Genomic DNA, 27,888 nt, shown 5'->3' on the forward strand with positions numbered 1-27,888 from the left:
CTTACAAAATAAATTACACCTTTTAAATTTAAAATTTATAAATAAGATCAGAATATTTCTTTACGCGCTATTTCTGAGTAATTCGTCGTTGATACTGCTAAAAAAAAAAGTTGAGGAGGGGCTTTAAGTGCGCTCCTCCGATTTGTTAAACTACTAACAGAGAGAAAGTGTCTAATTATAAGACGAAAGGAGGTTCAATTCTGCATCATACACTAGAGTCGTGGCGAACACTGAAACCCAAAAAGTGGGCGATAGAAACTAGAATCCGATCCCTTCCAAAGGAATTAAAAAAAGGTTTCAGTCTCGGGATCAAGTTCCAATGCCACCACGACGAAATAAACAAACAGTATTATCCGTAAGTCGAAATCATCAGAGACTTTTTAGGTAGTGTATATGTTCAGCAGTTCGTACAACAATCTGCATTGATGCCTGCAAAATTTCGTAGGCAAGTATTTAACATGAGACGGTTGGGATGGATTCTTTTTCCCGCGAGTGCACTGGCATGTGAGGGGCACATGATTCCCCCGCTTCTATGAGGAAACCCGACAGCTCAAAACAAGCGAAAGCCTCGCACGCTTCACAAACGAGGTTTCTCTGTCTTGATGTCGTCTTCGCATATACTTTCTCCCGCCTGTAATCTGGAGAAATGAAACGCTTATACCAACATGTAACACTTGGGGGCAGGCGTGATAACGATTATGATACAAAAAGCATGATTTCATAAATCATATTCCAAGAATTACCTCCGAAGCCGCGATGTCATAGTAACGTTGTTTACGCTATTTCTTAGGATCAATGCCAATTGATCTTTCCCCGCAGCTGTTTCAAAGCCCTTGTCTTTCTGCTCGGACGTTTGCATATCAAAGGTGTGTGATACTGTAAATCAAAAATTTGGATAATCAAGGCAAAAGAACAAAAATAAACTAAAGGTCGCAGAGTTGCAGAATTCTAAAACATGCACACCTTGATAACCACCTAAAGGATTGGAATCTGAATGGCTCACATTTAATTTCTGCTGCCGCAATATCCCATTGTTACGCATCTGCTTTGTAATTGAAACTAACATCACAAGTGAGCTCTTCAAATACGTATGTGTTACTCACACAATCAAGCTTACCTCGGAAGTTCTTTTCTGTGGAAAGGATCTTATATGCGGAAGAACTGGGGATTCTAGCCCGTAAGAAGTTTCTGGGTTAATTTTATACGATGGAGGAGGCACTAATCGTTGGTCCTGTGTGCTGAGTTTGTCAGGTAGACTGGATTTCGACTCATATTGCAAGGGGTTTTCTTGGGTCAAAGGCAGAGTAGTTGCCGTGTTTACAGGCAAAGACCTGTTTTCTTCACTGAACTCACACCTCATCTGACCAAATCGCTGAGCCTGCAAGTCTTCAGAAAAGCACATGGGATGCAAACTCAAACCATTTCTCATTGACAGCATCTGAAACGTTAATCATGAAAACAAATCAGAAACAAGGAGAGCAGAGCAGATATTTTTGTTCACATTGTAAGCGTCAAGGGTTGGTTCATGTTTTAAAAGCTCGCTTGGGAGTTTTAGAATGGGAATTTTTCAAAGCCGGCATCTAGCGAGTGTCACTTAAACAACGTTGCTACATTTTGATAGTCTCACATCTGATAGGAGCAGGGCGAAATGAGAGAAGGGAGAAGGTTCACTCAGGGATAGGGGGCCAGAATCCAAACACAATATACTTCAGCAACAGGAATAGAATCTTTCATCAACAATTAAACTAGGCAGCCCAAAAAGGAAAGGTTCTTTACTGATAAGATAGCCAGCAAAAATAGCTAACCCCAAATTACAGTCCCATCTTTAGAACCTAATTCTGCTATTAAAAGTCAATCCAATCAAATGCGTCATTATAAGCATATTGTGTTTAGATTCAAATAGGAATTTCATGATAACGTGCAATTTTACACAAGTAAGACAGGGCTAAAACTTACATATATCGGATAATAATGCAACTTAAATCGCACACCTGTACTTGGAGCTGAAGTTGTTTCAGGTATTCAATAGCTTCATCCAGCATCGAAGCCTTGTCTGTCTGCATCAGGCATAAACCAATTTACAACTGTCAGAACAAGGACTCAAAGTACAGTCATCAATAAAATTGAGTAAAGAAACTTATGGACCTTGTTTGAATTTGGAATCAGATTTTGCAATGCCTTCATTTTTTCGTTGATCCTGCTTCTCCTTCTCTGATCAGAAATCCCCCACCAGATTTAGTACAAAAGCAATAGGCACACATATAACCAATGGAACCCATGCAGGGAAATCAACAAAGCCAAGTCACTAACCTTTTCAGACAAATTATGAACTTCCGCAGCTCTGCTTCTCTTTGATGAACTCCGAGGAGGAACTGACTTTACCGGCTGCTGTTCCACCAATGCTTCGATCCCCTCCTACATTTAAAGCAAAGGTTTGCACAAAGATCCGGGTGCAGGAGTGATCAAATCAAAATGCCATTTTTCTATGTCCATACCCTCAGTTACCAAACAGAGACATCAGCGAAATTCAACACTACATCGTTCTTCAATATGTATATAAGTCGAGAAAATTAATCAGTGACATCAGCGTTAAGACCCATGCCAGACCTCTAATCTGACAAGGTAATATTAGGCATGCATCTGGAATATTGATAACACATGCATATGATTTATTATGATATCAAGCATATGTAGTACCAGAGCAAAATATATCACCTGCCGTTTTCTTTAATCTTGGCAAAGCGGCATATGAAAAAACCAGAAAGGAAGGAAGGCATTTGAACAAAAGCTTTAAAGTTTAAGACCAGAAGCATTACCTCACTCTCGCAATCATACTCGTCCAACTCATTCTCACTTACTCCGAGAGATGAAGGCATGTCTACAGCTGAACTGCCCTTCATATTGGCCAACGTACAGGTCCCCGGAGAGGAAAGAAAAGCATCGTTCGGAGCGCCTACTCCAATGGAGGAATCAGCGACGGAGATCCCACCATGGAGAAGTGATGATCGGTCGGAAGGGTGAGGATTCTCTAGCGTGGCTTGGGAACTGCAGAGTCCAGCCGTCGAGGTGTGGGCGTTTTTAGCCGTGTGGGTCACAAGCAGCGACGATGATGCTGACGAGGATGACGAACGAAGGAGAATCTGATGCAGTAAAAGAGAGATTTCGTCTTGAGGTGAAGATGAGGAAAGAGATGAGGTTGAAGACATGGGGAAATTGTGATTATCGGTATGATCATAGCTATACATATCTCCCATTCTTGTACAGAGGGCCGAATATTTCACAGAGCTTCTGCTTTTCTCTTCGAGGATGCTTTTGTTCCTCTTCAGAGTCGGGTGCAGAAGTTGTTGAGACGGGGATTAGCTTCTGCGAAATGCTGGCTTTGACATCATAAACCACAGTGAGTGCACTTTGAGAATATGGGGAATTGTGGGCGGGTTTCGTCTCAAAATTGAATGCAGCAGAGCCACGCGTGTGAAGGGCGAGTGGGGAGATTGAAATAGAAGTTAAACCTAAATGGTGACACGCCAAATGGTGAAGGGCAATGGCAAGGCAAGGAAGACGAAGAGGGAGAGGGAGGTCGCTTGCTGGGTTGAGCGGTTTCCAGTTGTGCAAAGCAGAGTGAAGCGTCAGGCAAGTAGAGTTATCATGGTCGCACAGGTCGCACGAGGGCCTCATCCAAGCTTTTTTTTTTTCCCCCCCCCCATATAACATTTGACCCTCTTCCCTCATTCGTACCATCCCCGCCTTTCTTTATTAGACCCGTACCCTTCCATTGATTCTCATGTCTTCGGTCTTTTCAATCGGCAGTCCCCACCATTTTATTGAAGTAATACACATTCTTTACTTCGACATTTTTATCAACAAGAGTGGGATAAATAGCGCGCAACATCTAATATAATATTATATCTCATTTTTAATATAATAATTTATTTAATTTTTATTTTGATTCTAAATATAAAAGTTTAATCCATTTTATCTCTCATATTTATTTATTTTTATTATAATTTTCATAATAATAATAATTTTAGTCAATATACTTGATTACTAAGGATATTTTAAGAAATACAACTTTATTTATTTCAAATAACTAACTTAACTAATTTTTTTAATCTACTTAAATTAATTAACTAACTTTTATATTAAGGATTGGAAGTAGAATGAAGGATGCATCCGATATCCTGATTTTAATAATGACGAGTGATATCATTTTTTTCAGAACCAAACAAGCACTCCATATAATCATGTACCTTCAATCTTAAATATAATATAGGAGTTAAAAAGATGTTTATTTTAATTTTAAATAGGGGACATTAATTCACTGTATTTTTTTAAATTTATAATTTTTACCTAAAACATTTTATTAATTGTATATGATAAAAGAGTTTTAAAGAAGAAATAGTTATAATATGTATGATTAAAAAGGTTATTTAAAGAAATTAACACAAGTTTATTATAAATAAATAATTTAATTATAAATTAATATTTACCTCTTACGAGCAGAGGTAATGTATCTGTCTTGAAAAGAGACGAGCAAGGGATCCGATTCAGGCACATCACTGTCGCGTCCGACCGAACGTCACCTTAAGCCGGGATAAAATAATGTTTAGTAATATCTTTAGCCAAGGCTTGTTAATTCAAGATCATATACGTGTCTGCTTCTGATTGGCTATGAGGATCTCGAATCCAAGCACATAATTTCTGTCCTGAGGAAGGGTCCACCGGAGTATCTGCGTCAATGTCACCGCACGTCACGCTCACCTGCCCAGAGGATAAACCTCCATACACGGCAAGCAAGCCACGCTTGCTGCCTTGCTCTCCCTCCCTCTTGCCCAACGGGTGGGGCCCACCCCCTTCCGGTACCGGACGATGATGCCTCGAGATACGTCTTCTGTTCTTTGCCCGATTAGATATGATTTGATTGGAAGGGGGAGGCAGACCCTTCAATATTTGTTCCCCGGCCTCCGATTACGTTGCGTTTCATCATAGCTTTTAATTAAATATCAAAATGCGACATTTGTAATCGGCGATGAAGATCCAACGGCGACGAGCACATGAGGACGGCCTCCTCTTTTTCCGTCCAACGTCTTCTTGTGCAGCTTTTTGACTCTTCTGGCTCCCACGAAAAGTTAAACTGTTAAGGGGGGAGCATAGTCGCAGCCTCGCAGGGAACTGTGCAAAGGAGCGTGCGGAACCGAGGGGGATTTAATAGCCAACCTATACCGGATTTAGAAAGGTTCTAAGCATACCCATATCTTACCCAATGTATTACATTTGAAGATTAGGTGGAAATATGCTAACCCATTAATGAGTATCGCCCGTTATTTTCTAAAGTAACATCAGTGCCTAAGCAAGTTTTGTGCTTTGTAGGAAGACAGCCGTTTCCGTAAACACCCGAGTTTACTCATGTTCTATCCATGTTCAACGAAATCAAGGACTTGAAACAGAGATCAGATCCATGCAGGAGTTTCTTTCTTCGTTTTTTTTCTCCCCAAATAGAAAAAGAAGAAAATAAACACATTCAGTTCATGAAATCACGGCCAAGGGCCCAAGACAGGCTAATCAAGGTCTATGACACAGCTAGTCCTGTCTGTACGCAGATGGGGCAGGTGTTCTTGATGCCCAGCCAGTTTTTGATACAATCGTAGTGAAACTTGTGGCGGCAATCTAGCACCCCCATGTCCTCCCCATCAGCGTAGTTCTCCTACAAATGATTTTAAGAGCATATATATTAAGAGATATGTGAGCGCGATGCTCCATGAGCAATTATAGAAGGTATGACAATAATTGGCAGGATGCAGGAGTGCACACTAGCAAGGGAATCGAATCAAAATTAAGCATCATCAGTGTCAATAATTATAAGGAGGAGAGACCAGCCAGGGAGCTCCCTTTACATTGGTGACAGATCAGAGATAACAGTAAAAACAAAAAAACAAAAACAAAAACAAAAAAAACATCAATTTCATGACCTCATCTTGGTCTCACTTGCGTGAATCAAGATAAGGCAGAACTCACCTGACATATGCAACATGGATCAACATTTTCTGGAGTGACCCCTGTGGGGGTTTGGAACTCTTCAAGCCTAAGGTTTGCCATAACATCTTCTTCACTCAATCCAGCTACAGTCTCCTGCAGCCCCAGATCACTATTTGCACATAAATATTTCCCCCAAGATACTGATAATGCTAAGGTCAAATTATTTATTTTAAACTTGGCAATATCAAGGAGTTTAACATCATTAGCAAGACCTCACTAAACAAGGAATTTATCTTTGCTTTTCAGGTTTACTAAAGTTTTACCTCATCCTGTTCATCGTCCTCTTCATTATTATTATCCGCAGGCAAATATAATAGAAGTGAATAATCAATGATCAGTAATTCCTGTGGAACCATTAGTAATTTCAGGTTAGAGGTTTATAACTGAAGAACAGGAAACCTGGAACGAAAATGAAGACTAATCAGCTCATCATTTATATTTTGTTTGCTTCTGTCCTACCCTTTGTTTTGTGCGTCCCCCAGGAATTCTTAATTGTAGGTCTTATGTGTTGGTCTCTTGATATTAGGGTCCAATGTTTTTGTCCCCCCCCCCCCAACAACAAAAAAGAAAAAGAAAAAGAAAAAGGAACCACAGTGTTCCACCATGATATGCAAGGGGAACCTTAATAAATTTTAGATGCAAAGAAAAAGAATCGAAACCAATAAACTCATAATACATATTTGTCAACGTGACAAAAGCCCCAAGGGAAATTCAAAGGCCGACCTAACGCAATAAAAGATGTTTATATGAGCATCCCCCATTGGTATCTACGAACTCTACTCACTTGGGTCAAGGTTATAGAGTTCTGAACTTTGAACGTCTCTAAGTCAGGGTCTAGGCATTTCTAAACAGTTACTATTACGGCTCTGGATTTGGGGGATGTTTAAGAATTTGAAGGCCTGGCTAAACTAGCATAGCACACAGGCCATTTCCCACAAATAAAATATGCATCCTTTCAGCGAGAACCAACCTGTGTCAGCACAGATACGCCATCACGCAGATGTAGCATGGTGTTTCGAACCTTTTGCGAAGGGAAACATAAAAGGCATTAGATTGGGCGAAAATTATATTAATGATCAAATCAATTATTAATCAATATAACCATAAAAAGACAAAACACTCGAAACTTCTGCACCATCCTAGGCTCATATATCTAGATAGTATCCCAATATTTGCTACATGAAAGTATTTTTGACGGTTTACACAGTGCTTATGCAGTATAAGGGTCGTTGATTTTCCATATTGCAGAAAAGGAATACACAATTATGACTCGCATGAGTTGAACATTCTTTTTCTTCCCTCTTAAGAAATCACTATTATTCATAAAAGACTTGCTTTCTAGTCCAAGTCAAAATTTCCATGAAACACCCTAAAGCAAAAAATACATACAGAGCCAGCATCCACACCACTGCAAAATATAGACCATCAGCATATTTTCATGAATGACGCTAACTGTAAAAAGTAAATTATCCTCGTTTGGCTAGAGGGTTAAGACATCAATGCCATTAATTGTTGCATGAATTTCCAAACTTCAGAGATATTAAGGAGTTGCAGGATAGAGCTTGAAGGGTTAAGACTTTATATAAAATGATAGGGTGTGAGCCTATGAGAGAGGCTTAAAATAAGCCTATGGAAGATTTACAGTATAAAAAAACTACAAAATATTTAAGAATAAGATATACTTTTAATTATTTAATTTTATACAAAGTTTTATTTTGGTCCATTAACTTTAAAACATATATTTTTAGTCTTTTCGCTTTAAAACTGTTAACAAGTAATAATGATATTGAGATCTTAAATACTGATAAAACATTCTCAAATGCTAACATATTAAGTTTAATTTTCAAAACAATCATTATTGTTACAAAAAAAATCATAATTTAAAACTAAAAATTTTATAGTTAGTGGAAAAAAATATATTTTTTAAAGTTAAAAGATCATTAAAACATTGTCTAAAATCAGAGAATTAAGTGTATACTTTAGCCAACATTTAATAAAAGAGAAAATAAATGCTGAAATATTATTTGAAATATTCCACCGACACCTGATAAGAAATTGGAGGAGGCTCTTCTACCCCATGGGAATATGGGATGCGCCGGACTCTTCTTTTGCCTTAACTAACAACAATAATGTAACACCTTGACAGTCAAAACTAGGTACAAGGCAGGACATCATCTTCAGCTTGAAGAATCATAGGAAATAAATCTACTTTCATCACAGAGACTCCAATCTGCCCGGCAAAACATAACCTAAACCACCTTTTTTGGTACAATCATTTTATGGCCCATCCCAAGAGATTCACCGCAGTTGTATCAGTTCTCAAGCCTTTTTCCGTTCATTCTATATTAAGAAAAAATTCTTGCCATCAAAACTACGAATTTGTTCAGCACCCCCTCCACATGTAAGTTTGAATGTTGCATGTCCACACATTAAAAACATATCAATTATTTTCTGCCAAGCAATCAAAGATAAATCATCCAATATTCCTCGTTTGACCTCAGAATAAAGCAAACATATATTAATATTTAAGCGGTCCTAACAATAAATTCACAATATACAAAAGTCGAAACCTCAAAAAAATGTTATTCATCAAAGCATATACCTGAGTTAACAGAATGTTTCTAGCTTCATCAGTAAAAGGAGGCCCAATATTGAGATAAGATTGATCCTCAGACCTTTGTGACGTTCTGAGCTGGTTCTGAAATCCAGCATTATTAATCACAATAGCCAGGTCCCTTTCTCGAGAGATTGCTGGAGGGTTTAAATCTAATAGGTTATTTCCACTTGGCACTGGGAAACCAATAGGTGCAGCTGCAGATTGGTTCCCAACTCCCAATAATGTTGGCATATGCTGTGCGAAAGCATTGAACCAAGGGACACCTGTAGGAGCATTCAACAAGTGACTATCTGAAAAAGGACCATAATGGGAAGGGGAAGCAAAATTTCCAAGAAAGTTTGCAGTTCCGTGGTCAAAACTCAAGTTTGCTAGATAAGGTGACTGAGCTCCCCATCCCGTTTGAGAACCAAACATGATATTTCTTGGAATGTTGTCAGAGTTTCCGCCTCCTGGCATAGTACAAAGAGGCGAAAATGGAGGTGCAACGCTTCTTGGCCCCATAACGTTAACCCAAGGGGCAGGCAGCAGGATCTCATGAAAATTAGGAAATTGCACAAATGGCTGCCCATAGGGAATTGCACCAACTGAAGCTTGTGGTTGGCTAATGACACGAGGATGATCTTGTCTGTGATACTGAGGTGTTTGTCTGGGAAAAAGAGCCTGAAAGTTCCATGCATGCCCCACTGACAAATTGGTGGATGGTACAAAGGCTAGTGGACTAGCATCTGTCTGATGATTGCTTTGAAAGCGTCCAATTTGTCTAGCATGACTGAAGCGTAGCATGTCATAAAATGGCCAGGTAATACCATGATCAATTGCAGCCTCAAATGAAAATAGAGAACTATTAGCAGAACCATGCCTAGCTTCATTTAATTGTTGCATGTTAGAAATTGGCATTATAGTCTCATGACCAAATTCAGCACCAAACTGTTGTTGGCGGATGTTTGCAGTACCAGACAAGGAGCTACTATGTTCAAGTTGTTACTGGTATTGACTTGGACTGTAGCAGCCTGCGATTCAGGGATCCTAGCTTGCGTAGCTGATCTAGAACTTTCACCTGTTAACAATTCTCGAGGAGCACGTTGAGGAGATCTGTTGGAGGACAAATAACTCATGTTAACTAAGCTGTTATCCACTCCTTGTTCATCTACTACGTAGGATCTTCCACTATCAATTGCCATTAAGTCAGATAAATTACTGTTACTCTGATTGTCTGGTGCATGTGGTTCAAATGGATGTAGACACAAACCTATGGACACATTCTGATTGGTGTAATGATCATTTTCCACATATTCTGCATTTAAATCTAGGTTATGATGGATAACACCTGCATCATGATCACTGCTTTGAACAACATTAAGATGCTCTTGATGAGGGAGAAAATTTGGCCCATTAACACTATTTGAGAAACTTTGAGTGCTTCCGGCACGAGAACTTGACCAACACACAACTCCCAGGGCTTCAGTCGATTCCCAACGGTTGGCCTGGGTTGGGATGCTTTCATTAGAACTGTATTGACCTAAACCTCCAGTAATAGTGAGAACACAGTTGAGGAAATGCCAGAAAATATATGATGAAGATATCCTTAATAATCCCAAAAAATCAGGTCCCTATCAAAAGATTATGGGATGAAGTAGGCAGAGTTACCTTGATGGCTCGTCATTGCCCATAAATTACCTCCTAGGAAAGTATACCAAAATGTAACACCAGATCACGTACTGTGGTTATCCGGCAAATTCATTCAGTCTGCAAAAGAACTAAGCAGTTGAATGAGGGACATAAAATAAAAAATACCTCTCCCTTCAAACTAAAATGATAATATCACTACTAGCCAATTGGGATTAATGTTCGATACCATATGCAGAACATATTCCATAAAAATTCAACAATGAAGCATAGCAGATAGTCAATTCAGTCATAACTGGTACATACAAATCAAATAGACACTAGAAGCATAGTGAGAAGATAGAAGTAAAATGGGTATGTATATATACTTGTTTGGAAGAGGTCGTGAAACCAAAGCAAGACAAATATAAGTTATAAAAATCACAAACAAACAATCTTTATCTATAATCAAAACTTGACACATAATAATGAAAAATATAAATAAGCTAATTTGCTAAGTCAATTATCAGAAGGAAAGGGAGTAAAGATACGATTTCACATAATTGAGCTGTAAAGCCAAAAATTGGGAAAGATTAAATTAATGCAAAGTAACGATAAAATTTTTGAATGGTAAAATGAAATCAAATAGCCATCTTCCATATGATAATCATAAATATTCGCACATGATACATGCAATACAATAAACTGACGAGACCGGATAATCAGCTATCCAACCCTAAAGCCCATATTTAAACAGATTGACACACGAGCTGGTAAAAAGATGGACAGTATTCTGTTTTGACACTTGGAATCTAACAACAAGAAACATAATGTCTCAGCTATAACAAAACAACATAGAAGAAATCTGTACTAAATATTACCACCCACACCCCCGACGATAAACTCCACAGAAGAGCACGACATACAATGATTAAATTTCAGAAACAATCTGATAGAAATACAGTAATACAATTAAGCAGTAAGATTAATGATCATTCAAGGGGGGATACGCAATCACTTCATGCAAGAAACAATAAATAAATGTGGCTTTTTTTTTCACACTTCTCAGGCAAAGATTGTTTTTGGAACACTCAAAATTGAGATTTCAAACCAAAGTCGTGATAACCATTTGATTAGCTCTCCATCAGTCTGAACCCCGAACTAAAGCCATGAAGCATATAAAGGAGAACATAACCCTGACATTGTTAATCATGAAATCTGTCGTGCTCATATGGTTGGGCTACAATTATCCCAAACATAAACTACGCTGAAAACTGAGACCGGGATACCCAACTAACAAGTTGAAGAAGAATATAAAATCCGAAGACAAGATACACAACCAGTGTAAAAACTTTGATGATTCCCCAAACTCCCAAGAACGTAGAACATCTATTCATAGAAGAAGATAGAGGTCGTGAGATACCTGAAACCCACCAATCAATAAAATTGTAAAAGTAAGACGAAGAATTGAGTGTTTACCCAGTAGAGAAAAGGAATCACTAGTAGGGTATCTCGAAGGTGACAGTTTCCTCGACGGTCTTACTTAGTCTCCTGTGTCGAACACTTTCAGCTTCCCTGCGAAGTTTGAACAGTCCGAAGGCAAAGATGGGATCTTTTATGGATCAAACTGAAGCGCTGTGTTGGTAAAACTGTTCGGATTGGCATTGAGTTCCTATGCCAAAATCTGTTCGATGAAAGAGTTTCATAATGGCATAAGAAAACCAAGAACCCAGCTAATAAGGCAATGGGGTCATGGCTGGCTTCTACCAAAAGGGTTCGTAACGCTGCTAGGAGCCTCAATGCAGGACGCCCCGTGGCATGAATTCCCGATTTTCTGCATGGAGGCAGTTTCTCCCTCGTTTTTTCCACCTCGTTGCATCTCAAGCCTGCTTTTACTGCTTCCAGAGCCTTCCTTTGATCCCTTCTGTTTTTGTCCCTTTTCTGTGTCATCGCCAGCTATGCTCGCTGGAATGGGAAGTCGGAAACTCCCGCCCTCGCTTTGCACGTTCAGTCTTCAGCACCCGCTATTTTATTACTTTCTTTTTTTTATTTTTTTTTGAGCAAACACCATGCAAACTTCTTTCTCAGCTTTTTTTACGTATCTATGAATCCTTCGTTTTTTATGGCAAAAACAATCGTTCATTTTCTTTACAAATCAGTCAATATATCAATACAATATGCGTAACAAAACATATATGTATAATAAAGCGTACTGTTTTCGAAAATTGATGGCAAATTTAGCTTAAAAGTTAAAACTCTATAATAGTCTATAATAAATTAATAATTATAGGCAGGCGGGTGGCGGGAAGGTAAGAAAAGATCCAGCCAATTTTTAGATATTTTATCAATATTACAAGAATCTAGCAAATATTTGTGTCAAAGAAAGAATATCCAGCAGATGTAGGAAGGATTTTGCAAGAGAATGCCCTTAATTAGTGGGTGTATTTGGTCTTAAGCTGTCGTCATTGTAGAATTTTTTTTACTGTCATCTAATCTTTCAAATTTATGCTTTTAATGCATAGAGATTCAAAGCGAAAACCTCAGGAATTGCGAACTTGGATAGCTAGTTAACGTATTTCCTCTTTAGTGAAAGTGAACGCACCTTGTAAACAAATAAACAATTCATTCCTTATATCGGTGATGGGCATGCAGGAACCAGTTCCTGGGCATGCATGCATTATAAATACACAATCAGCAATCAATAATAAACTAAATACGTGAGCTGTCCGAGTTTAATCACATTTCAATTTAATTTATTACTGTGCTTGATATACACAATACCTGTTGCAGAGGGGATAAGGGAGGTCCTTAAACTCATTCCCCATACTTAAAAATAATTAACGTTTTTAAAACTTTAAAACTAAAATAATTAACGCTTTTCAAATGTTAAAACTAGTACTTCATTACTACTTAGATAGTAAATTTTTTTAGTTAATTATGGAAGAATGAACAGGTTTTCCAAGAATCCTGCACTTCCAAGACTGCTTCATAAAGGTTTACTATTGCAAACCCATCGACTGAAACATGAAAGAAGAGGACCGTTTCGCAGCACAGTGATTTAACCACGGATCGATTTAATCTCACACCACAGATTTATAATCTTACAGATAAACTAAGAAATTTTTAGCCACAATTTACCAAGGTAGTAGTAGCACATAAGGAATCAATGCCTTGTTGAAATAATTTCATATTTACAAAGATTTCGAAGTGACGATCATTTAAGAAGTATAAAGAAGGTGGAAGGAAGCCAATGATGAGATACTTATTTAATTATTATGTTGAGTTGAGAGTTTATTAGGAGAGCGAAGTAAATGTAATAAAGTCACCAAATAAGATGAACCATAAAAAACACTAACGGCGACCTAAATTCATTGCATGCCTGCCGACAAACTGCAGATCAGTTCGTCGTCCTCAAATCATTCACATTTTTTGGGCCTGATATCACATTCACCCAATCACCCCTTCACATCCTACGGAAGTTCTGTGGGCTTTTTAACGGGCTGGGCCTTCTGGTACTCGATTTGTCTGAGTTAGGAGCTTTTTTTCTATTAAAAAAAATGGAAATGACTTGGGTCGGAGAGCTTATTAAGATTAGGAGATGACTCAAAACTCAAAAACACTTACAGATATACTTACAAATTATTTATTAATAAGATCCTCATATTGATAATGAGATTAATAGGTGCACTGAATTTCAGCAAATTAAGCGCTTTCTGTTTTTTTCACATCAAATTAAATGGTTTCCATTCATGCATGCTGGAAAAAAAAATTAACGAAAAAAAATATGTCGTGTTTGAGATTTATACTTTGAATAATTATTTATGTTTTTAATAGCTTGTTGGGAGACAAAAACACCCCTTGTATAATATAAAACGGTGAAGCACTACAAATTCTGGGGAGTGTAGCTCCAAAAAGATTTTGTCTAATTTTTCTAATCATAACTCACGTACATATTATACTTTACATAGAACAGAAGATTTTAACTCACAATCTTACGCTTAAATAAAAATGACAATTATGCTGTTAGATTAAAAATGTTTTGTTAAATAACAATGAAGCCATGCGATATTAAATAAAAACTAAAGTGATGATTCAACGCATTTGCACAAAATGTAAAATAAGCCCGCATAATTTACTTATTATGAAAAGTTTGGCTTCCTAAATTTTTTTAATGCTTGATGGTAATATTAATATATACGTTTGCAATAATCTAGAAACAAGAAGATATTAAAATATGTACAAATTAGTTATTTGCCCCCTGAAAATCTGAGTCTATGAATTCATATGTATCGCCTAAAGTAAAAGGAAAAACAAAAAGTCCACAATCCAGCGTCAATAGAAGGTTGCTTCATTACTTACAAGAGCCCTTTCCAATGACGTGGCATCTGGTGACACAATGACGAAACATGAGGACACTTCTTCACATAGCGCGCCTGTTCACGGCTGCTTACTAGGCCGAATAACATGAAAGAAGCAGCCATTTCACGGCATTAAAAATTCCAGGCTCTCTTGTAAGGAAAAGGAAGAAAAGCTTCTGGCTTTGATACGCAGAAATGGAGCAACTGCAAGATGCCCAGATTGATCAGTTACCCATTGACTTGTTGGCTCACATATTTCTCTTCTTTACTTCCTTCACTGATTTGGCCCAGTAAGTTTTTTCTGTCTTCTTATGTTCGCCACGCCTATGCTTATCTAGTTCCTCATTCTCCTCTTAATGTTATCGATTGCGGGAAAATTACAAGGGCCAGTATCGTGTGCAAGAAATGGAAGCGAGGGGTAAGGGAATCCCTGGCTCACAGAAGAAATTTGAGCTTTGCCGGTTGGAAAATGGATGATGACACCATCGCTCGCCTCGTTTGCCATGCCTACAACCTTAGAGAACTCGACATGTGTGTATCTGTCTACATTTCTTCATTACATAATACTCGGTTATAATTTTCCTGCCAAGTTTTATTTGATAGTTTTTTCTTAGACGTTATTTTACATCGCTGCATTGTTTTTTGGATACCAAATATGCTTTTTAGTATTTTCTGAAAAGCAAAGCAATGAGTTTTATTGTTTCGGAGATGATTAACAAATTTTGGATTCAAAAAATGACATTGTTTGAGCAACTGAATTGACCATTTAACGGTCCTCCCGCTATTTCAAGGTCAAGGAGAAATGTTATCTGGAAAAAGTTGATAACATGTTTGTTCGATTGATGGACGGTGAGAAAATTATGGTTTCATTTGAAACAATCATCAGAAGCTTGTGTCCGGTGGCCCAAAATCCTAAGCTAGAGCAACATCTCACTTTTGATATGAATCTCCACCACTCCTTATTGTGTCCATTTGTAATGGATTAACAATGTTTCACTCTTCAACTCCTTCTGCATAAGTCATACCTTAATTGCATTTTTTGACAAAGAAACGAAAGAATTTTGAAATTCTCTGACATTTTGTTGGTCATCTGTTTTTCAGTCTAACCTGTCAATTAGAAACCCTTGGGCCTTGGGGTGTTATGCATCTCAGTAATCAAACTAAGAAGCTACCTGATCAGTAAATGGATGCACATTCAGTACACTTCTCTCAATGAGTACATGATGAAGATTTTCTTAGTTTCGTGAAAGTTGTCAACTTCACAATCTAGCTAATTAGTCTTAAGCGTCTGGCTCCGTTGTTCTGAGTAAACTGGTAATACAATATGGCAATTGAATTGATTTTCATCACTTTTCGGTGTTGTCCATTATGAACTTAAGAATGGACTTGGGCGGCTAAACAATGACCGGACAGTCCTGTCACATACCACATTCGCAGTCAATAGCTCTCTCTAATGGACTAGCTAGCGAAGCCATATCTTTGACGTTTGCTTTTTAATTTGTGGAGGCTGGTGGTTGTAACTACATGGTAGCTTTGTTTCCAGGACATTAATTTTTGATATGATGATAAATCATATATGATTTAAAGTGAGGCCACACTCTGACTCTGCTAGATACAGAGATGAACAAATTATGTTACACTCACAGCTTTATTTTAAACCTTTGATCAATGGATGAGACATCGAAGGGTGGGATTGACTAATAAAAACTAAAATCTGTTTTTTTTTAAAAAAAGTCACTGCTGACATTTTGATCCATTTTTCACCAGGTGGGAGCAGATAACTTGTCATACTGTATGCTATTAGCATGCAATACATAAAGTGTATTATATTAAAATTTTCTTGTGCTTTCAGCCCAAGGAGCCGATGGGGTTGCCAAATCACTGATAGTGGACTGCTCAAGATATCTTTAGCAAACTGCGTTGGCAATCTCACATCCATATCTTTGTGGGGTTTAACAGGGATCACAGATGAAGGTGTTGTTCAACTGGTAATATACAGTTTTACGTTTTTCGAGCTTAGATTTCAAGGACGGTGCGTTTAAGCTATGTTTTTTGTTATTTATAACCTGAGTATATGCACAGTCTCAGAAAAATGATATTGACTTCAAGAACCAAAAAAACAAAATGGAGAGAAACTTTGAGTTAAAAGATAATGGTTTTATGAAACATTTTTTGAATGTTAGGCGTCAGTTCTGCTAGATTGGAACCAATGGTATGCAGTTAAATGCAACTTTTAATCAAAACTGGATTGGGTTGGATTCACATAGTTTCCTGGCGCTTGCCAGGTTGGTGAATTTTTAGCTTGGACCTTTCAGCATTTTCTGAAGACTAGCTAATGCCTTTTTTCCCCATGATTCTAACAGATATCGAGAACTAAATCCTTAGAACATCTGAATGTTGGTGGAACAATTATCACGGACGAAACATTGTTTGCTATCGCCAGAAGTTGTCCAAAGTTGGAGGTAAATTATGCTGTATAGAAAGTGAACTCTAGGTTTTGTTGCCTCGGCAAGAGTCAGAAGTTGCCCTCTTTTCATGTTATCCCCTCCCAATAATTCATCCGTTGCTTGAGCCTGACCACGTAAAGAGGATGACGTCTGATATTTCTATTTTTCATGATTATTTACCGTTTATTTCAGTCCATTGTACTGTGGGGCTGCCGTCATGTTACCGAGAGTGGGCTTGTGGTATTAGTTGATGAGTGTCGGAAGCTCAAATCGATGAATGTATGGGGAACAGGTGTTCCTGAACACTGTCTCAGCAGCTTGCTTATCAGATGTCCAACTCTTCAGATAAAAGTTTGAGAACTGATCTGGGCCGCTTCTACGCTCTCCGTTTCAGGGACACTTTTCTTGTATTCTTGAATTCCTCTGCCAAGAAAACCGAGCATATGTGTGTGTTCCAATCTCATATCTTGCACAGGAATTATCCTCTCGTAATTCTATTATTTTTCCTCCTCTTTCAATGTGTTGGCACAATGATTCTCTCAATTTTTTTTTCTGTGGGTATAATAATAGGAATTCACCAGAATTTAGAACAATTTTTTTATCATTATAAATATTAAAATTTTAATTTGTGAATTGCTTCCTATTAAACTATTACTATGGCGGAGACCAAGATTAATGGCAGATTAAGTGAGGTTACGGAAAAGAGAAACTCGAAAGTGAAGCAAAGGATATATAATTCCATTTCATAAATGAAAAATGAACGTTGGCTTCAAAGGAAGTTTTGGTTGTTTGGGGTTATAAAAAATTGGAGAATATGTAGAGACTAAGAAAGGCCACGAAGAACAATAGAAGCTACTCGAAAGTTTGGATTTTGAGGCGTGCCATTACTGAGTGCATTGAAAAGATGGTTCGTGATAGGTTATGAGTTCTAGGACAATTGAAACCCAGAGAGATAAGTTGGCGGTGAGATTGTGTAAAACCATAGCGCTGTGCTCCTGATATTTAAGGTGAGCACTGATAAATAATTGCATGATCTTAATTTGGGCCATATCAGAGTGCACGCTATTATCGCAACGGATGATTTTTGAAACCTGCAACCTCCGGCCACATTGTTTGGTGGGTTGCCCGAAAATGACCCTATTGTCGTTTCAGAGCAAACATGGTTTTAGCCCCTCCAAGCCACACAGAGAACAGAACAGAGGAATTCAACACTGACGGCCACAGTTGAAGCATGAGTCCACGACTACCTCGAGCACATTTTCCGATTATCACAAAATATGTTTTACTCCCTGTCCCATAACATAATTACATTCATTTCGATCATCAAATCTCCATGAAGCTCTCATTTAATATGTAAAACTCGTACAAGTTCCTCTGCTAAACCTAGAGGCCCATGTTCTAAATTCGTTATAAGGCTTTTAAGACTTGTTTGTATCGACTTCCGACTTCAAGGAAAATGGAAGACCCCATTTATCGGAGAGGAAAGAAACTAGAAACAAGTTTGTTAGGATATTAGCATAACAATTTGACAATGACCGGAAGCTACCCATCCTAAACTTATATTTTCTGTCGTTTTCACAAATGATGCCTGGGTATTGAACCTGAAACATAACAGGAAGAAACATGACAAATATTAGCATAAATAAGTTGTTGGCACATGATTAAAATGGGGTACGCGGGAGACAGCAAAATTGTAAATTTCGTGCGGTGATGATTAAGCACATCGTCAAAAGGAGCAACAGATATATGATTCAATTTTCAAACACACAATATTTAGAGAGAGATGCATTGATTAAAATGGCAGAAACAAATCTCGAATAACTACAATCATCATAAAATTATATTAATCTACAAGTGAACTAGATCTCTTTCAATGCAAAAGCCTTCAATCGTTCAATTATATTAAGTTGAATCACAAGCTTCCCGTAAGTTAACGAATTCCCGACCTCACTTGTAGCATCTTAACATACTCACTCGAGCTGCATTATGGTAATTATGGGAAACTTAACATCTAAATCATCTAATCAGAACTTGGTCAAAAACACCAGACATGATGCATATGCAAATATCAAATCATAATCAGTATCAGACAACTTTCTTTAGAACCACTCCATTTCAGATTCATGGAATTGATGTGCCTAAAGACAAATAAGAGAAAGAAGCGAATGTGTTGCTAAGAGTAAAACATCCAGAAACCAAACTATATTCCAACCATAAAACGTACCTAAAATACTTCCAACTCGAGGAACAATTCACTCTCTTCTCATCAATGCATTCCTTAGATGACGGCACAAGATCCATTTATATAGCTTCGTCAATCCCAAATTTCTGTCTCATGAAATTTCACAGATGAAGCACGATAGCAGCAAACATACTAACATTCTAGAAGATACTTGAAAAATGCCTCTGATATGATATACAATAATACTGATATCATAGTAGCAGCAAAACTGCTACAGGTGGGAAGAAAAACAAGAGTAGCATATGATTTGGAGAATGGGCCGGGGAAGCAGATCTCGTAAACTGAACAGATCCAGTAAAGCTCCCAAAGCTTCCAGAAGTATTGGTCATTTGACTTGCACTGGGTACCGCAATGTTCTTGCAGGTACCAAAAGGCACCCCAGCCTGCAAATTCCCAATAACGATGTGACTAACAAGCTATGCTTTCTTTCACGAAAGATATACAAGTAGAAACTGGCAAGATAAAAGCCATCCACATCTAGGATGTGTCCACCAAGAGATGCAGTTTACGAAGCAAATTGTTAATATAGACAAGAAGGGAAATTTTCAAGACAAAGAAGCAGGTTCAAAACAAAAAGATTCAGATCAGAGCATGACCGACTACTAAATAAAGCAACGAAGACAAACCTGGCAAGCTGCGATGGTACTGCACCCACATAATGCGTGGCCGTTCATTTTATCCACAACATCAAAAACACCGCCCCCATCACTTCTCTGCATGAAATTACACTCAATGTTAAAGCAAAAATGCAAGGTCTTGGTTATGCATAAACGAGGACGCACCAAGTTAAAACCGTAAATAAATAGGAATACCATATAAAAATTAACGGCTATAAAGTTCGGCAGCATGTTTCCTGCATTTTTGTAACAAGTATTCACCATCGCCGCAAGTGGAGCAGAATGCTCTTTGCATGAATCAGCTTCAACTGGATAGGTTGGAAAGTAATTCTGCAAGAAAAGTGATGCGCTTCTAGAATGTAATGGCTTTGATTCTTTTCTATGCGAGCAAGATCCCTGTTGAACTCCAGGATCTCCAGCTGAAAAAAGGACACATAATATTATGAATATTTTATTTCAGTCGTTCATAACCATATGCCTGTCACTATGATATTGTACTTACGCTCATTTTCGACCATGTAATTCCACTGATAAGCTATTCCTTCTTCAGCTTCCTTTGAAGCAATGGAAGTGAAAACAAGAAGACGGTAATTTGCTTGAACCATCTCCGTTATAGTGGGCCAATCTTCATCCTTTTTCGGCATCTTAGACACAGGAAACCAATATTTATCCAGTCCCGCTCTGGTAAATAAATTAGTCAATCCTTTTGGAGAATGGACGTAGTCTTCAATTATTATGGTGATAATCTCTGTTGGGTTTTCTGTCAAGAATGCTTCGACTTCGTTCAAAGTATTTACTGCAGGTTGCTGAGTATATTTCAATGGACATATTAAAAGACGCCCCATGAAAGTGCAATCATAAAAGTACATTTAGATGGTAAGGAAAAAAAACGTAGGAACATGGGTTAGAGTACAAATGCGGTGAAAGTGAAGCACTGTCCCCGGAAGGAATGGCAAAGCCAGATGTCGTTCTCGAAGTCGTACATATCCAGCATAAGTCCCCTCACTCCATTCTACATCATATCCATCAAAACACATGAATAAGATTCCCTGATGAAATGATTGCATTAAAAAGATACGAAAGGTTAATAGGATTTTGTAATCTTGAGTAGTTGTCAGGGACCGAGAGAAAGGAAAGAAGATCATTCTCAGTCGTTCATCTTGAAGCCGAATGAGAATCCAACCCGACCCAAAAAGGAACAGAGGAAAAAAGTAAGAAACAAGCAACGGACAAGAACAAAATCGACAAGAAATATTTGTGATGTTAACCCCGTCTCTTCCTCTCCGGAATCTCAGAATAGGGAAAGAAGAACGCAAAGGCATACTCTCAATTGGTTGGTCACAGTGTCTTCTTGATTGTAAAATGTTAGCCTCTGCACGCCAGGCAAGGATGGTGCATCAACGATGCTGAATGAATTATGGGTCATTATCCACGTATACTTGTTGAAGGGCAATCCGTTAATCTGCATATGAAAAAAGTAAAGTTAAACGAAAGTTCCCACCATCGACCGGCAAATTCCCAAGACAAAAGAAAGAAGTTAGACTGCAAATTCAGAGTGTATCAGACTCTAATTTCTAGCTGCAGAAGTAAAGAAGCTTACGATCGATGATGGAATGGTGGCTAGGCCTCTGGTACAGATAGGCTGCGTCCTGCCCAAAGCAGGGCAGTTGCCACAGTAGAGACCTGGCCCGCAATCCGTGGACGAGGAGCATGATTCCAGAAGCTGTGAATTCTGGTGAAATTCAGCTCAAACTGGGGAAAAACGACAAAAGGAAAAAGAAGGGAGAGAGCACGGATCCCTTGATAGAAAAGAAGAGAGAGAACCTGACAATTGCCATTAGAGCAGGCGGAGGAAAAGGCAATGAAGAGAGAGAGGAGAGATAGAAAGAGGAAGCCAATGAGAGGAGGTCTGCATTTTGCACCGTACATGAAGAAAGTGTGCAGAAGGAAAGCGGATGCCTACGCAGACGGTGGAAGCCACCCGGCGCGGAGAGGGGAGAAGATAGTGGAAGCCAATGCGGGAAGAGAATGTCGATCAATCATAGTTTTGGCATCGGCCGCGGCCTTTATCGCCTTTAATTTTCTCTTATTTTTAGGCAACAGCTACTTTCGCTGTCACAGTCTCACTTCAATTCTAAAGTTACCATTCTATTTTCTTCAATGAAAAACCAAAACTTTCACCATATATTTGTCCGTTCTTTTTTTTTTTTTACCAGAACTATATATTTGTCTGTTGTCATGCAAGTATGGATATGACAGTGATCTTTAAGTTAAGACTTGTAATTAGTTGCAGAATAATTTTTTCATTATTATAAAGTTCATCCCAATAAAATGAAGCTCGGCAAGGCGTACAATAGGGTTTCTTACATGCTACGTTACTTTTCTGAAATTAAAAATTAATGCAATTTTAGATCAAATTTTATTACCCGCTGTTGTTATTTACATATATCAAACACACAAGTTCTGAGTCTTGAGAATTACGGTAATCTAAAGATTTCATTTGTGCCCAATTTGGTATGATCCATGAGTTTTAATATTTCGAACAAAAAAATGAGTTTAATACGAATAATTAGTATAGGAAAAGGAAATAAAATTGTTGGCAAAAAAAGGGGAAATGAAACAAAGTGAAGAGAGGAAAATGAATGGAATGGAACTAGTATTTTTAAAAGTATGCATGTTATATTAGGAAAAATAAAATAGAACATTAATGTATTGGTTGTTAAACTGAAGTTAAATAGACAATTAAACCCGTGTTAATGACCCTTCTGTCTTCTTCGTGGAAAGCAGGTTTGTCCATGACCATGGATGAAACCCATATACCTATCGGATGCTCAAATTTCTGTTGGCTGAGCAGCGAAACTGTATGCATGAGAGTCCGAAACTACTGCAAAGCAAAGCACTCGTCCATTCACCCACCGCCTCCATTACAACAAAGCAAATCAACTGCCCAGCAATCAGGGTCACAATAGTTTCTTCCTTTCCAGTTTTTGGCCGGGCCGGGCAGGGCGGGGCGGGGCGGGGCGGGGCCCAAACAAGAAGGACACTCAACATTACTTTTTGGTTAAAGTGCTCCGCTCTCTCCCCCCTCTCTTCCTATCTTTGCCTTCCATGTGGGGTATCGCCCTGCAATGCTCACTCCAATGGAAATGCTTCTTCACACACTTGATATTAAAAATGGAAATGAGAACGCCAGAGAATGCACTTGGCGGTTAAACTTGGGAAATGGGGACGAAACTCGGTATTGTGATTCGGGCAGTAAGCATCACATGGGTTAGGTTAGCGAGTTCAGTAAGCATAAATGTGAAAATGAATTGTTTATAAAATTACCTACGCCAGATACAATGGCATCGCCCCTGCATAAACAGCATTGCTTTCCGCTATCATCGATTAGATTGCTTCCTCTACCTGTGAAAGAATAACAAAAGAATTAAATATTGACTTTTTGCCAAAAATCCTCACGGTTAAGCAAGCTTCTTCGCCCGACCACTTGAAGGAGCGCCGTCATCTTTTCTGGACCGAGGTGCCTCGGGCTCATAACGATAATCATAAAAAAGTTCCTCCCCACCACGGATCCTTTCCTTGGCCAAAATCCCTACTCTGTGATCTGTGCAATGTGAAGCCCCACGAACACACACAACCCCAGCAGCAAGTCCTTTCTTTCCCAGAAGAAGAATAATATTGTAGGACTCGAAAGATCTGCGCCTGACGCATTTGCAATGTTTCCCATCTCTTACGTTATAACAATACAACTCTGAGGATGAGTGATTTGATGGCTGCTTCGTAATAATGGTATCTGTTTCTCTAATTTCACAAGCTTACAATCTTTTTCCTAGTTATTTCTATTTGGATGTATATATGAAGGGATCGTCTTATGGACTCTCTTGTATAGCATTCGTAATCTTCACTGCAGACTCTTACAGATATACGTCTCACTGTATCTGTGTATCCTTCATATATTTTTGTCGTAATCATCTCCTATTCAAAATTTATGTATGCTCCTTTTTTCCTTTCATTTTTGTCTAAAGTACTGAAATAGCAGGGGAGTTGAACTTGCTATGTAAGACTTGATTTTCTTCATGCTTTGTATATATACTGATCGGCAAGCTTTATATTAATCCTTGCGGCAAACTTCTGATGTGATTTTGATTATGATTTATCATTTTTACGTTTTAAAAATCTTCCCGCACGTCCATGTTGCTTCCATTATACGGATCATGTTCTCAACAACGTGCTTTATCTACTTATCCATGTTACATGCACTCATCAGGACAGGGTCGACAATGGATTGAAAATATATATTTTCAAGAGACTGGCTCTGTTGATTATTGCACCGACAAGAATACTTTCGTGTTTGGCTTCTTAGATATGCTGCTATGTGCAGCGATGAACATACTACCCGTACTGAGCTGTCCATAGGTGTTTTCATGCAAGTTTTTCCAATAACATTTTAATAGTCTGATAACAACGTTGTTTTTCTGATTATACATGTACCAGTAAGTTGGTTATTATTACTATAATCTTCTTGTGTGATATAAGTGCAGATTTTGTTTCATTCTTTAACTAAACATCCAGGGAGTTTTATTTTAACTCACATAGGCCTCCTGGGTTTCATTTAATTATGAGCCACATTATAACGTAACTTGAGCGAGTTCCGTAATATTATATGGTCTGCCAGACGACTTTATGCGTTTAACCTTTAATATGCATAAGCTACATTTAGTAGACTACAGAGAGAGGGCCCTCGTCCGAGATGATGTGAAGCAAAATTGCCTGTAGAATATGATATGGAGGGTGTAGATATATATATAAGCAAAAACTTACTGCTGCTTCTCACAATATGCCTGAGGGTCAGGGATCCCCCTTAATGCTACTGCTCATTCACTCGCATATATGTTACTCCTCCTATTCTTAATATAAGACCTAATTTGAGAGTTAATGTTGGTTCCATATGTAAGACCTATTTCACATGTTTATCAATATTTTTTTTCAAATTAACCCCACTGATATTCCCTTAACAATAATCGAATAGGAGAGGAGGAAGAAAATTAAGAAAGATTATCAGGGTATTTTAGAAATAACATATTATTTTAACTGATTTAACTAACATCCTTAATCCACTCAAATTAATTAATGAAAAATTATAATGAGATCCCATCCAAGAGAATTAATTTAATGATTTCAAGAGATTTTTTTGTATTCAATTCTCTTATGTAGGACTTTATTGTCATTTTCCCATTCATTGATTGATTAGATCTTAAGAGGAGTATATTACTTTGCATGTAATTTTAGAACACGTTGCGGTTGATTAAGCACTTAAGCATTCTCCAGTCCTATTGGCAGTTTCTGAAATATGATAGAAATTTTGACTGATGACAGCAGTCTAGCAAGACTTCGTGCAGAGAAATATGTTAGATCATAACACTATATGTAGAACAACAAATGAAAACTTGAAAAGCAATAATGTTAAGAAAAGCGTTTTTTAATGTCTGCTAATTAAATGCGTCACCTTCTCTGGAGTTTTGAACTTTTTTGGATGCAGAACTTGTCGCTGTTGTGCGTGTGATATTAGTTGTTGAGAGATTAATAATTGCAGGCCCTACCGGGTGAAATGAGTACACTTACAAGGTGACAAATTCATCAAATGGCGTAACTTCCGTTAAGATATGGTGATCTTTTAAGCTTTATTCCATGCAATAAGCCTCCTGCTTTTACCGGATTGACCGGTGATACATTTTTCTTTTGATTCCTTTTATAACTTAAAAAAAAAATCGAACAAATTATATCGTCACTTCACTCGTTTGCAGGAAAGGAGAATGACGGTTGACTTCCAAAAGATCATTTTATTATTAGTTAGATTTCTGATGATATTTTTTTCCTGAAAAAAATGAGTTCGAAATATCATTCCGAATAATTACAAATTTGAAAGTCTCACATACAAATAAGATACTCCACCTATCCTTAATATAAAACCTATTTAACTAATTTAATTATACTGAGAAAGTTGGATAAGTTAGTTAATTATAAGAAATATGACATGTTTTTTTTAAAATACCATAATCATCTTCCTTAATATCTCATATCTCTTTTCTACTTGATTATAGTTGAAGGAGTATTCATAAGTATAATTTAGAAAAAGTTGATAAATATGATAATATGTCTTATATTTATGATCAAATTAACTCAATAATTAGGTCATATATTAAGGATCGGAGGAGTATTTACGTTCCCAACTAACACTCAGTCTGCAACTGAAATTCTGTCTGTAATTGTTTAAATTTATATCTATAACTCCCTGTTTAAATTTAACGTTTTATGTGAATCTCATGAAATTATTTTTTTTCCCTGTCCATTCTTCAATTTTTGAGATGTCAAGAGTTAAGTTAGAAAAATGACACATGCAAGTTGGAGACATCACAAGAGTAAATGAAAAAAAAAAAAACTTAATTGAAGTGCCCTTGCAAATATTGCTTCTGAGATCTTCAGTATAACTTTCAAGGGTTTTCAACTTGATTGAGAAAATGGGTATTTTCAATTACGGTAAAGGCTTTTTTCAACATGGGCCTTCAAGTTTTTGAGGTCCAAAAAAACACAGGCCTTCACGTTTTGAGGTTTGAGCCCTATTATCTGATGAAGTAGTTGAAAACAGGATTAATATAACCAAGGAAAAATTCCAGTATATTGTGGATAGAGTTAGATCTAAATTGACTTCTTGGAAAGCTGAATGTTTATCAACAGCAGGGAGGATCACCTTGGCAAAATCAGTGTTGAACACTATTCCTTTATACCCAATGCAAGTTGTGAAAATTCCAGCTAGCGTTTGCAATGAAATTGAAACCATTCAACGCAACTTCATTTGGGGAAACACGCAAGAATGCAGAAAATTTCACCCACTTAGTTGGGAGCGTATTGTACAACCAAAGAACTATGGGGGTCTTGGTCTGAAAAGGCTTTCCTCTATGAATAAAGCCTTCAGGGCAAAATTAGCCTGGCATTTGGTGGCTGGTTCGGATAGATTGTGGGCTCAAGTTCTTTAACAAAAATATATGATTAGGAGTGATGACAATCTCCTGAATGTAGAGCGGGGTGATTCTAGTCTTTGGAAGTTCATTTGTCAACAAACAGACATCGTTGACCAAGGTACAAGATGGCAAATTCGCAATGGTCAGTTTGTAAGCTTCTTCAATCATTGCTGGTTATTTAAAGATTCAAAAATTAAAGATCATTGTCTTAGAGTGCTTACTCCAGAAGAGGAAGAAAGTACAGTTGCTGATTGGGTAGCACATGGCGCTTGGGATTTCACTAGACTTAGCTCTATTGTTGATAAAGAGGTTTTAAAGCAACTAATGGTAATCCTTCCCCCGATGACAGAAGCTGGTAATGACATCATGCTTTGGAATGCCCATAGTCATGGTAACTTTACTATTAAAAGCACTTACTATATGATTGAACCGCCACCCAATAGTCTGTATAGCTCAACTTACAAAAATATTTGAAAATGGAGAGGAGCTGAAAGAATTAGAGTCTTTTTATGGACTTCTTTTCATAACAGACTCCCTACTAATGAATGGAGAAGCAAATGGTCACAAACTTCACCTTTGTGCTCCCTTTGCAATGCTACAATAGAGAATGTGATGCATATTCTGAGAGATTGCACTTATGCTAGACAGTTGTGGGCATGTTTCTTGAACCCGCTTCATTATACTCAATTCTTTGCTGCTTCTAGTAGAGATTGGTTTGCCATGAATCTCAAAAAAGACTTAGGAATTAACTCATCTATTCCTTGGAGTCTTTTATGGGGTGTTACCGTTTGGATGCCATGGAGATGGAGGAATAGTTTTATCTTTGAGGCTGACTTTAAAAAACCAGACAACCCAGCTGCTGTTATCATGAGTTGTTGGAGGAAATTTGTGCAAGATACTGATATTTCCTCAACGCGTGCATCTTATCCACAAAGAGCCTCATCAAAATG

General features: G+C 37.8%; 4 protein-coding genes and 1 long non-coding RNA gene across 7 annotated transcripts; 1 reads left to right on the forward strand and 4 right to left on the reverse strand.

Annotated features, from left to right (window-relative positions):
- Nucleotides 1-552: 552 nt before the first annotated feature.
- On the reverse strand, nucleotides 553-3,637 carry LOC114722260 (transcription factor SPATULA). Of its 2 annotated transcripts, XM_028908251.1 has the most exons (9): nucleotides 3,084-3,633; nucleotides 2,817-3,026; nucleotides 2,311-2,415; nucleotides 2,146-2,211; nucleotides 1,992-2,057; nucleotides 1,118-1,438; nucleotides 964-1,042; nucleotides 744-876; nucleotides 553-638 (listed from the first exon to the last, which is right to left on the reverse strand). In XM_028908251.1, exons 1-9 carry the CDS (start codon nucleotides 3,252-3,254, stop codon nucleotides 578-580), a joined length of 1,212 nt encoding a protein of 403 aa, XP_028764084.1. In that variant the 5' UTR covers nucleotides 3,255-3,633; the 3' UTR covers nucleotides 553-577. The 2 variants fall into 2 exon arrangements, with proteins under 2 accessions (XP_028764084.1, XP_028764083.1); XM_028908250.1 differs by having other exon boundaries at nucleotides 2,817-3,637.
- A 1,929-nt stretch (nucleotides 3,638-5,566) lies between these two features.
- Nucleotides 5,567-8,881, reverse strand: LOC114722276 (probable E3 ubiquitin-protein ligase RHG1A). The gene is made up of 4 exons (XM_028908265.1): nucleotides 8,636-8,881; nucleotides 6,297-6,377; nucleotides 6,013-6,126; nucleotides 5,567-5,701 (listed from the first exon to the last, which is right to left on the reverse strand). The coding sequence occupies exons 1-4, from the start codon at nucleotides 8,879-8,881 to the stop codon at nucleotides 5,567-5,569; spliced, it is 576 nt and encodes a 191-aa protein (XP_028764098.1).
- A 43-nt stretch (nucleotides 8,882-8,924) lies between these two features.
- LOC114722316 (uncharacterized) lies at nucleotides 8,925-26,646 on the reverse strand. Its single transcript, XR_003738150.1, has 3 exons — nucleotides 26,578-26,646; nucleotides 9,356-9,360; nucleotides 8,925-8,936 (listed from the first exon to the last, which is right to left on the reverse strand). It is a non-coding gene; the product is annotated as an uncharacterized LOC114722316 (long non-coding RNA).
- LOC114722315 (F-box protein At5g67140-like) lies at nucleotides 14,767-17,578 on the forward strand. Its single transcript, XM_028908325.1, has 5 exons — nucleotides 14,767-14,903; nucleotides 14,998-15,144; nucleotides 16,466-16,601; nucleotides 16,977-17,075; nucleotides 17,253-17,578. The coding sequence occupies exons 1-5, from the start codon at nucleotides 14,809-14,811 to the stop codon at nucleotides 17,415-17,417; spliced, it is 642 nt and encodes a 213-aa protein (XP_028764158.1). The 5' UTR covers nucleotides 14,767-14,808; the 3' UTR covers nucleotides 17,418-17,578.
- On the reverse strand, nucleotides 18,292-21,973 carry LOC114722314 (PI-PLC X domain-containing protein At5g67130). 2 transcript variants are annotated; one of them, XM_028908323.1, is made up of 9 exons: nucleotides 21,744-21,973; nucleotides 21,520-21,651; nucleotides 21,244-21,381; nucleotides 20,833-20,931; nucleotides 20,422-20,725; nucleotides 20,115-20,338; nucleotides 19,929-20,015; nucleotides 19,285-19,685; nucleotides 18,292-18,661 (listed from the first exon to the last, which is right to left on the reverse strand). In XM_028908323.1, the coding sequence occupies exons 1-8, from the start codon at nucleotides 21,846-21,848 to the stop codon at nucleotides 19,494-19,496; spliced, it is 1,281 nt and encodes a 426-aa protein (XP_028764156.1). In that variant the 5' UTR covers nucleotides 21,849-21,973; the 3' UTR covers nucleotides 18,292-18,661; nucleotides 19,285-19,493. The 2 variants fall into 2 exon arrangements, with proteins under 2 accessions (XP_028764156.1, XP_028764157.1); XM_028908324.1 differs by having other exon boundaries at nucleotides 21,520-21,642; nucleotides 21,744-21,971.
- Nucleotides 26,647-27,888: the final 1,242 nt, after the last annotated feature.

This window comes from Neltuma alba, unplaced genomic scaffold (genome assembly GCF_004799145.2).
Source record: "Neltuma alba isolate B1F8T4 unplaced genomic scaffold, ASM479914v2 tig00012088_pilon, whole genome shotgun sequence".
NCBI classification, from domain to species: Eukaryota; Viridiplantae; Streptophyta; class Magnoliopsida; order Fabales; family Fabaceae; genus Neltuma; species Neltuma alba.